The sequence below is a fragment of the Nilaparvata lugens genome, chromosome 7 (genome assembly GCF_014356525.2).
Source record: "Nilaparvata lugens isolate BPH chromosome 7, ASM1435652v1, whole genome shotgun sequence".
In the NCBI taxonomy this organism is placed as follows: domain Eukaryota; kingdom Metazoa; phylum Arthropoda; class Insecta; order Hemiptera; family Delphacidae; genus Nilaparvata; species Nilaparvata lugens.
In genome coordinates, this window is record NC_052510.1 from 16655841 (window position 1) to 16668081 (window position 12241).

The window sequence follows — 12241 nt, forward strand, 5'->3', positions numbered from 1 at the left end:
CAAACTTCTAAATAATGACTTATATATCCTCCAGTACTTAAACGTTACTTAAGGTCTTCATGTTATTTCTGGAAAATAGTGTTCACTACTTTGAAGTTCAAGATCAACTAGAAGCAATTCAAGACCAAACTTTGAAATTGGTAGTTATACTTTGATAATGGCAACAGCTTGGCAATTTTCGTTGAAGTTTACTCTGTTAATAACTGCACCTTACAAAGAGGCAAAGAGGTCAAGTATGCCGTCTTTATTTAATGAAAGCTGACGTTTTTCTTTCGCTGGAGAAGTCAAGTACAGCCTTTTCTCAATTACTGCTTCTGATTCTCGATGAAGCTTCTATAATGGATTCATCATAAACAATGGTTTCAATTAGATTATCAATGTAATATGACATTCACAAGTTTTCCCATTCAAAGTTACCATGATATCTTAAGACGTTCAAAGTTAACTATTTTAAGCATCAAATACGATATAAAACTGTGCAGTATTATGAAATACAATACGATAGAATACCATACAATAAGATACGATGTGATACAATACAATACAATACAATATTATGCGAGTTTTATTTTCTACAGATATCCTATTTTGTTATACTTTAAAATAGAGCGATTTTTCTCCCATGATACAACATGAGAAAATCTGGAAATCTACTTCTATTGATTCTTAATGCAGCAGACGTCAACCCTTGCACAGCTTCAGAGTGGATATCATCAATAATATCATTCAACTGATTCAAATAGCTTCGGAGAATGGGTGAAGATGGGTGAACTCACCCACAAAATCCATGTGACTTATAGAGTAGGCTGCTATATCGACCTACGAGCTGAAATTAACAATGCAATGTTATCAATTTCCCTGCCCTCTTGCCCCTAGTTGCTTTTCTATTTTCCTACTTTCCTCAGCTATATAGTGGATTGCTATTCTATCTCAGCGATCCTATATAATATTGACTCATTCTATCTCTCTTTCCAACCCTTTTTTGTAACTTACTCGATTTTTTCTATTGAAATTTTTTATTACAACACGGTTTTGTTGCGGTACGTTTCTTTCCCTCTCACATTCTTTTACAGCATTTCTATCTCTCTTCATCTCTCTCTCTCTCTCTCCCTTTAGGTTTGTGTGGCAGAAAAAACCTAGAGTCCTAACTCCGACCTTAATTGAGACAATTATTATTATTATTCAATTCTCTGTCTCTTTCTTTTTTCTTTTTTTCTTTGTCTATTATCAAGTGCCTTATAATTTCAATCCTGTTCAAAAAAGGTTGGTTTCTATGTTGGAAGTTTGAGAAACATTCAATTGATCATTTATTGTTCTCATTTGAGTTTACAGAGTGAGTAGTATTGGGGCATAGACTTTCGTGTTCTCTTCTGCTTCACCCATTCATCAATAATTCCTCAGTTCTATTCCATGCTTGGACTTTTCAAAGTCTTCTTGTTCCTCTTCTTCTCTTTCTTCTCCACTCATCCTTTTTTATCCCTGGCGTGATGTATAGGAGGTCTAAAGTTGTAAGTTACGGCAAACTTCTGACCAAACTTTGAAATACTTTTTCTTGATGGGTTTTGGGATGGTATTGGAACTTTTGTCGGTTACATTCTTCCATAACAAACTGATATTCATGATTTTAATACCTGTGCCAGGTACAAATTAGTTATTTGTGGAAAGTTTTTAGACTCGAGTAAGATTTTCCAGGAAAAGCTCTGTGGTTATTAGGTGTGAATTCTATAAAAATAGAGCAGAAAATTCCCGATACAATGGACTTATCATAAATTGTTCCGCAAGTATTGCTTACATAACACTCAATTTATGAATATCACAACTGTAGAAAGAGTACTTAATCGAAGAATGTTAAGTGACACATAACCTAGCTACATTTGGACTGTTGTATAAATTAGAATTGGAACCGTTTTGGGCTTATAAGCCTGTGGTACTTTCCTGTAAGTTGTGTAATTCTGAATGATCAAATACCTGAATACAACGGTTCTTACAGAATGCCTTAAATTATTTATTCATTTATTCCATTCATACCTGCACAGAATCAAAACAATGATTGGGAGAGAAACAACAAAACTAATCCAAAACTGCTTCTCTCTCGAATTAAGATAATTGATGTTAGTCTAAATGAGTTTAAGATGCCAATTCCTTCAATTTTCACAATAATTTAACTTTCAAATATTGGGTGAGATTGTAGAAATATTCAATATCCGTGTCATATGTTCGCTCCAATACTATTGTCGATTTTTGAACAGTTTCAAATCATTCGATCTATAATTTTTATTGATTAATAATAATCATTGACTACTGTTCTTATGTTTATTATAAGTCAGATAGAGAATAATAATTACGAGAGAAATATTGAGAAACTGCAATCATCAGAAATTAATATAAAATTGTTTTCATTCAATGAAAATTTCTCGAGAGATATCGATATTCATCCCAATAGCGACAGTTGTTCTTCCAAAAGGATTACAGTAAGAATCTTGTAGTTTTAAGGGGCAAAGTATGCAACCCGCCCAAGAGGCTATTCTTTATGGCAGTAAATATGAATATTGAATGCTGCATGAAGAATATATAGGGAATAGGGAATTTTTGAGAAATAATTCACTATGCCACTAAGAAAGTTATAAGAACCTCTCATGAATTCTCATTTCTGATTTTTAATCACTTTAAAATCTCATTTAATATTTTTCAAATTGATTGAAAAATTGAAAATCCATTTATGCTACTTTCTCCTTATCAAAAATGATGATATATATCTTAAAATAGTTGAATTGAATGATAGTTTTAACTATCAACTATTTACAGTGAAAAAACTCTCATCAATAATAATATAATACATCTATCATACTAATAAATTGATAATTCTATTTGCATATGAATACAGAAATAAATAATGCATCTCATGTTCGCCGTTGAAAGAACATAGCCTAATATTTATTAATCTATCAAACAAAATAAACAAATTCATTTGTTCACACATTAAAATCAATATAACAGTATAATTATCAATCAAACTTCGAACACAAGGAATCTTTGGATCATACTGTTGTAGGAGTATACGTTGTAGGTTTTTGGTTGTATGAGTGGGCGTGCCCAGTCATGACCAATCAAATTGCTGCGAATGATTGAGTGGGCACAACTTTTCTCGACCAATCATGTGGTGTTAAATGGCGTTTCGATGGCTGTCATTTTGCTGGCCACTAGTTTCTTCTCTTGAAGAATTTCCTTTTTCTAGATAGTTCTGTAAACTCTTGTACTCTACTCTCAAAAATGTTTCATTGTAGGTATTTCAAACGAGATATTTCCACCATGACTTTTGCCTAGCTAGAGTTACTTCTATAGGCTTGAAATCTGTATCTAATGTACGTAATTCGTTGCTCAGGTTTCAATTCCAATTTATGAATTCATTTTGCATGACTTATCCTTCATGCATATTGGATAGGTATAATAAATAAGACATGCAACATTATTCCTGTTACAACATTATTCGCAAGTCTATTGTAAAGGGTGACCTCTGCAGTCACATTTTCTCTGTAGGCCTATGAGAAAAATTAAAATGATATTAGCTCTTGAACTTGATTTAAATTCTCCAGTGGGAGAATATAGAACATAATCCTTTAAGACGGTACAAAACCTGAATGTATTGATATGCCTTGATATCAGGATCGTATTTTTCTTTTCCAGTATTATTGCCATTGACTGTATCTTCAGTTTTATCCCTGTAATCAGGGCATGTATACATACTGATAAACTGTTCTGTGCTGCAGCTATACTGCACAACTCCGTTAATTTGTGTATATCGTATAACTTTGAAAAAGATTTGAATTGCCAATGCACTCTAGCTCAGTTGGAAGTTTTTGTTCATAAATATACGACAATCGATTTTTTCAATATTCCTACATTCTTCTTGGAAGTATATGTTTCAGATTTCTCTCTTCATACATTTTTTTTCCTTCTTTCTAATCTAGTTTCTATAGAATTGATTTTCATTTTTCAAGCCATATATTACAGAGCGAATCAAATTTTATTTTGTATTTCCTTATTTGTGAATAACGTCCACAATCATGTTCTGTTATTAATATCATTTACGTTTCTCCTTCGAATTTATCATCTAATTGAAATATATATCATTTTCATCTTTTCAAGATCATGAACAATAGAATAATTATTTTCGATTAATAACCACGTAGTTCGATACAAATTCCTTAAATGATGAATGATGATTCAATGAATGAAAGCTTATGAAGTTGATGAATAATGGTGATTCAACCTTTTAAATCATGAGAGACTTTTTCGCACTAAGAGAGAAGATTACATTAGAGCTACAGCATAGATTAAATATTTTAGAGATTTAGTACTATATAATTATCTAGAATCTGCATAGAATCTAGTCTTTTTCAAATTTGCTATCATTGTACTGGAAATTCTATAATTATAGAGTCTCCAGAGTATTACTTTATCTTTTAGTTCAAAATGTATTCCAGTCATTTAGGATGATTCTAGTAGAATGGGTATTTCATTCTACCCAGTTTCAAAAGTATCCTAGTAGTAGATACGGAGAATCTAGTGAACTTTTTATTTTTGAAACTATCTAGATTGAGGTAGAACGCTAGAGTTGAAATATTGTGTCGTGATCTACTTGTAGATTGCCCTGGTGATGCCGGATGTGGGGCTTACGAGCCGTGCCCCAGGGATCTGCCTCTGGCTCACTATAAGTTTTTTGTAAGTTTTGAATTTTGCATGAACTCAACGATTGACTGATGAATAATTTTATTACAGTATTCACGCTTACGGTGCACTGCATTAACATTCTGGCTTCCATGAGGAAATTTATTCAAAGTTATAAAATAGTTTTCATAAAGATTTACCATAGACGTAGAAATAATATTTATCCTCTATCAAGTTGAGTAGTACTTAATTAGAGAATTATATATAACTTTGAAGTGGAGGCTATATTCCCTAATCTGTTTCAATCTTTTAATATAGAATTCTTAATTCTTATTATTGCATGTTAAAGAATTAAAGAAGAACTTTGGTCTCAGGTTTGCTTCTCTAATGCTTCAGAAAGCGCTACAGTTCTTTGAATTATCGCTTATAACTTTTTTCCTAGTTTGCCGTAAGACTAACATATAATAGAAACGACGGCTATGATATCTAGGGCTACTCAATATTCTGTAGAATGACACAACTAGTAAGTCTCATTTTTATATTATTTCATACGTCAAAACATATTATAGTGTCATTGAAAAAATATGAAAATGGTACTTTGACGAGATACAAATGTTACTGTAAAAATGTTAGTTTCTATTTGAATTCTTTCATAGTTTATTCGACCGATTTATATCTTCGAAATCTAAAATATCATACACTTAGATATCTGTTCTTGTCAAAAGTATCTGCTGGAATCAATGATCCAACACAAAATGAAATTTATCCTATGATTATTTGCAATTAAGCATCCACGAGAAATTCCGCTAAAACCTCGGTAGTATTCTTAGGGTTCCTTAGGGTTTCTATAATATGTGATGGGAAACAAAGTATTCTCTGAATAGAGAAAAATTACTACATTTTTGATGCTTTTATTCCTTCAACTTCATTCAATGTTACTCCTAAACTTCATTCGACCATACAATACTATTATTATTATTCTATCATGTTTAAAATCACATATTATATTTGAGTTTCAAAAATCATAAAAATGAACTCTCATTTAGTTAGTTAGCCAATAAAAATGGGAAAAATATTTTCTGGGATGACAGGTTTTGAAGCGAAAAGTTCGTGTAGAACGAGCTTGTCATGAATAGTAATGAGTTTTAAAGGTAAGAATAAAATTTATTTGATTTTAACTTGGTTAAAAGCATCTTACGTCCTTTTCGGTTTTCGCTGTCCGGCTATTAATGTTTATATCAGAACTTCTTCCCAATTAGTGCAAGTCTCCTCAGTTATTATTCTAAGAGGTTAGTCGCTGTTTATATTATTTTCCCTCTTTAGAGAATTTCTGGGGAAAACTACTCACTGACTTCATTGATTCATTGAAACTCACTAAAATTATCTTATATCATAATGACATTTTCTTATCTCATTTAATTCTACCAACGTTGAAAATAATAATAATTATTATATCTATAAATCCCAATGCATGAGTTCAACTTCAGCTACTCATTTTCTCCGTCGAAATTCTCTGTAGAACTGCAATACATCTGAAATTCATGATGCATCAATCAATAGTTTCAACTTATCTATTAAAATTAGGCAACTATAGTTTGAAGGTAGTATTTGAATATTGGCCTAGTCAAAACAATTGGAGCACTCAAATTGGTACCAGTTAATGAAACTTTCACATTTTTTATAACAAAGTATTTTTTTAATCAATCACCTTATCATTTTTCATAGTAATTGTATCATGTTTTGTAAATTCATTTAGCATTTGCATGAAACATACTTCAAGATGTATTATTGATTCATCCAGTAATAATTCATCTGATTCCTTCATATTACTTTTTTGCATATTGATCTCTCATTATTTTTCCAATAATTTCAGTTTTGCAACTACAGTAGCCTTTATATATACAAGGCTTCCTTTCGAATAACTACTGTTATCAAATACTTCATAGGTTCTTGTTATTCAATTGTACAATGGTTGGCAATATTTGTTATATTGTGTATAGGATATATGATATAAATTACACGATATTTTACACTCTCTCTGAATCTAGTGTTATCTTCATTTTTTGATACTTCATCAATTATTCATTTAATGCAATTTATTGTTACCGATACTTAGTCGTGTAGTGAATGATATAGCATTCTGCCTCCATCGCTGCTCCGATATTACGTTAGTTTCCAATAATCATTCTGACAATCCATCGTTATTCTTACAGAATATTTTCTTGCAACTGAATATATATGAAACTCCACTGTTTGTTAGAAAATTAGGTCATAAATCTAGACTTACACAACAAATTCCACATTATACCAATATGAGGTTGAAAAATTGATAATGCCTCCTCTCATGCTAGATTTGATAGTTCTGAAACCGAACCAAACTTGGTTCGACAATAGTTTTAAAATCCTACCCTGATTTATATACTCTATGTGATCCAATGAATCTTGGTCATTGATGTTTGATTTCATGTTTCACCAACTGATGAGAGAATTGATCAAGAGTTGAAATTATTGAGCTCTAATGATTCATCTACATTGATTTACAATTATAGGTATGTTAATCATCAATTATTCCTACTCCTTAATAACCTTTACAATTATATTATAAAGTGCTTTTAGAATTGATTTTGTTTTTCCGTTCCTTTTTCGGAATTATTTCTAATGTAAGTCTTATCTATTTCAGTGATAATAATACGAAATATCTGTTCTATTTTTGGTTTCGAAGCATCTAAATTTGAAAATCTACTTTGTGAACATATTTAAGGACTGAAAATTCTGTGAAGTGAGGAACTACAAGACTTAACCTATTTCGGACTATGTGTAACCCTGTTTAAATTTGGCAGAGGAATAGCACAAGGTTACCTTATTTTTTCTCTCCCTATCATTTTTATGATGTACTTATTTTATCAACGAATTAATAAATAAATATTGAGACTCCTGTTGAAGTTGTCTGGAAGTTGAAACCATAGAAGTCTATCATAATTTGAATTCTGAGTGATACTATAGCGAAGTGTCCCTCGATAGCTGCAATGATCCAGACTATAAGAGAGGATATCAGGAAAAATATGAGTCCACTTTAGCAACCTGTGACATAAGATTATAACAGATACACAACATTATATTACAACATTCGAATTTATCACCGACTGTTTAACTCCAACCTTGACACGACCTTCAATAACACCACAGCTGTTCTTGATACACCATCCGATTAGCAAGGGAAATTAAGGGTTTCATTGGACCACAAATTGTTGCAGATCAGCTTTGTCAAATCACTTAGTTACTATTAACAGCGGCCATTTGGATCGAAGATTGTAATGGTCTTACAACCATAGAGAATCCATAGTATCAGAAATGGATATAGTAGGCTATCATGGAATTAATGGCCGTTTGCTACACCGTATTGGCTTGAACATTATTATTATTATCCTCATCGAGGGCTTTGTCATTACATGTACTGCTCAAATAGCTCCCATTCACCTACTGAATCAATTGAATTTGCTTAGAAACTGCCTCAATCTTCTTATGTATCTACACTATTTCTCAAGTGTGCCTTCTAATACATCCACGCTCTATTGTTAGTGATTGTCTTTAATGGAGATTAGGATTCTTTATTTATTCATACCTTCATATTTTTAACCACATGTTCACAAGAGTGCTGCAGTAGGGCTACTCATGATCTGAGCCATTGGATTTTTTGGAGTTGTGTCACTTTTCAGGGGTGCCGAAATTCCGCGTCACCATCAGAGGTGTAGATTTTCCAGGTCCATAATCTATTGATGATGATTTCCTAGAAAGAATCATGAGAATCATCATTCCAAATAATGTACTCCTCAATCTTCCCAACTATCTATTCTGTACAGTGCTGTGAATAATGTATTCACAATAATAACAGTATTCACAATATTCACAGTATTTGAAATACTATAATAATGTATTATTAGTTATTTTTGAGAAGTTATTGTGATTCATTGTCTATGATTATGTAGCTGGAACTCTTTTTTAGAGAGGCAGAACTATTCTGCTTCTTTTCAATATTCTGTTGAAGTCCCTTTGTATTCCTCTAAAGTTCCACATCAACTTGAATGTTCTAACTTCAATTTATGAATCTCTGAGTATAATAATTGACAACAGAAGGAAACATAAGCGGCTTGAATATTCTACGCGAATAGAACGGGAAGAAAGTAGAACTCTTTAGATTTAGAGCAGCCTCCAAAGATGCTACTGCATTTACAAGAAGGAGAAACATAATCACATAATGAACGAAAGTACTAGCCAATACTGTAGTGCCACAAAATTCTAATTTTTGATTTTATGACTCAGATTTTTATCATGGCCTAAATTTTGAACAGACTCATTACTTGAAAAAATATGAAATAGAAAGAGGGAAAGAACTTCTATCTTTTGATATTAATTTCCTAAATAGTACTAGTTATAATAATATCTAATTATCCATAAAATTAATTTGAGAACATCATTTTTGACACTACTATTCACACTCATTAAAAATAATTGTAAAGATATCTGACAATAATTGGTACGAGATTAATAGGAAATGTATAAATATTATCACACTCGTTGTTGAGAGAGAAATGATTTATTGTGAGAAGGGTGCGAACGAATAAGCAAGATAGCCTGGAATAATGCCAGTTGCAACAAACGGGACTCTTAATTCTATTATTACGAGACTGCGTGATTATTGAGAAAAAAAGAGAAAAAGTTTCTGCAAAACGCTGTGCCAGGTTTTTATTATATTCATTTCTTATCGTAGATCCTTCTACTTTTTGTTTTCTTGGAACAGCTGTTGAGTGTTTCCTTCAAGAACAGGTGCATTGATTTTGTGGAGCATAGCATAGTGATGTGATAATATCGAAAATATCCTTCTCATTTGGTTCGAACAATATATAGTCTACTTTGATCCATTGAATCATGTATAATAGAAAACAAAAGTAACGTAAGAAAAGCATCAGTCCTCAGTCAGTCAGGATAAAAATTTGTTTCAGGATGAAAATTTGTTTCAGAATGAGGAAAAATATACATCTAAAATAAAACAAATAAACGTATCTAAATAGTATTTCATCATTGATGAAAAAAGTAGAAATTCATTCACTCACCTTGCAACAATCTCGTCAACCCAGGCATCGACTGACTAAGACTGGAGACAGTCCTACATAAAGTGGAAGATTGACAACATTTCAAGTCTCTTCAATTATATATCTAAAGTTGTACTTTGAATATCTAAAGTTGGAAACTATAGAATAGTTTTCATATTGCCACTCCTTTACGTGCTGCAGCATAGCTGCATAAACAACTGGAAAAAGCTGTGGTTGTAGGCTATTCATGAGATTTCAGCATGTAAACATTCTGTATTGTGAATGTTTATCGCGTGTCTGATCAGGCAATGTACAGTACTATCAACCCCATTGTGGATCCTCTTCAATAGAGGTCTCCAATATTGTCCCTATTGACTATTTAGGGGATAAACAGTGACTGTGATCAATAAGTTTGCATCTTTCAACGATTGTTGATCTCACTGTTCAATAAAGTGTTGAGTGCAGCATTTCAAAATCGATATGAACTTCCAAACGAGCTTCACTCGAAGTATACCAATATTATTGGAGTTGATAACCGTGTAGATCCTGCGTTTACTTGTATCATTATTATTATTGTATTATAGGTATCATATTGTATCATAAGACGACTCAAAGCCTACACAGAAAAGCCATCGTGTCTTGGAAATATCAGCTCAATACGATCATCATTACACATTACAGAATTCAATAACTCATGAATAGATGAATCATGATAAAGTAATAGAGCACACATAATATTCATATGAAGTAATGGGATTCCCAATCAATACCCATCACAAATGAACGAAATATCAAACTATCGCTGAGAGCTGTAAATGATAAGATAAGAATTGAATCTGATTATCGAATAATAACATTAAAAAATACAAAAACACCACTTTGAATACTCTCAAAAAAATGCAAAATTACAAATTACACGAAAATTATTCACACCTGATGGAACGTCGATATCAACGACGATGATGATATGATGATGATATGATCTGAAGAGTAAAGTAAGGTTGCCAAATTATTCAAATACAATTGATTGAATCAATTGACAAAGCACTATTAATATAAACAGAAAAGGGTTTAATTCCCTCCCAATTATTACAACTCACACATAAACAAAAAAGTTGAACAATAGCGAAGACCCGATGATAAATGGGATCACTCAGCCTTTTTCCTATAGCTAATTATCATAGCAAAGCTGCAAATAGTGAGAAGCTTTCAACGCAGTTTTAATGGCTGTTTATTGTGAACCCACTAAAACGAAGTTCTGGCAGTGAGCAGGCTGTTATAACGTAATCGTCACTTGTGTGCTCTCAAAGTTTGGCCATTTCTACGAGCCAGGGCTTTGTCCTGGATTCAGATTTAATCTACGATTTAAACTCGTACAACATCCACCGACTGTCCCTGTTCCCTGTTTTGTCGCAATGTGTTCTTTCTTATTCCCTGGGCCCGGCGACTTTATCGCTGGTATTGCGTGTTTATAACTCAACATTTGAAAACGTTCGTCTGGTGGAAAGGACTTTTGTGAGGTATATTTTGGTGAAGGGGCCTAAAGCCTGAGAACATGTTTGACGAATCGATAGTTTATTGACCAGGTATAGACACATAGGCAGTCAAATTCCTTTCGGAACCTAGCAATGATCCAGTCTAATTATAAGTTACAGAACATGGTAAACCCAGTAAATATTATATGTTTTGTAAAATTCTCTTCTAAATCGAACAATATTCCAATCAACTGGAATTCAAAAGGAATTGAAACGGATGCTTCATCAATATACTAACTTATAACTACTAGATGCTTACTTCATACAGACTTGGAAGTTGATTTCATTGTGCAGGAAATTGCACGAATTGAGTACTGAATTCCAAGTTGAAGATTTTTTCGCTACTCTACTCCTACGACAAATCAAGAGTGCACTAGATTGATTTAATACTGGAAAATACATTGCCAGCTTAGATTATCCAAAAACAAATTTCTTAAAAGGCCTACATTTCAATTTTGAAATGAATGAGGATCAACTTCATCAATATATACTACTTGAAAATGTAATAAACCTTTGTTGTATCAGACGTTTTCAAGTTTCTTGGCCTCAAGAACGGCAGATATAACTTTCTAATCAGAGAGCACATTCTTGGCTCTTCATCCTCCACATGATAAATGACTGTTCAACTTTTTTCCATCATTAACTGTTGGCAAAATAGCTGCTAGAAATGCTCGGAATTTATTGCCAACCTACTTTTCTCGCTCAACAGAACTTTGTACTTTCTGAGTGCGAGTTTTCAAATTTATGCAAGCGTTGCAAAAAGAACAGGTGTGTTGAACAATGAAGAATCGAGAATAGAAATACATTTTAACAGATATTTCTATACTGATATTTGATATTTCCAACTCGATTGTAGACACTATTCAGTAGTATTTGAACACTATATTGTAAGTGAATGTAGTAGCTTTCAGCTTTTCTCTATCCAGATGAAACCAGAACAAACCAAAA

At 32.4% G+C, this 12241-nt stretch overlaps 1 protein-coding gene across 2 annotated transcripts in view; it reads left to right on the forward strand.

The window, feature by feature from the left end:
• LOC111051300 overlaps positions 1 to 12241 on the forward strand; it is a 58425-nt gene that overhangs the window by 21338 nt on the left and 24846 nt on the right. For both annotated transcript variants that reach the window (XM_022337781.2, XM_022337782.2), the window contains exon 3: positions 4646 to 4722. In XM_022337781.2, coding sequence (XP_022193473.1) covers positions 4646 to 4722 — 77 coding nt within the window. The remainder of the gene's footprint in view (positions 1 to 4645; positions 4723 to 12241) is intronic.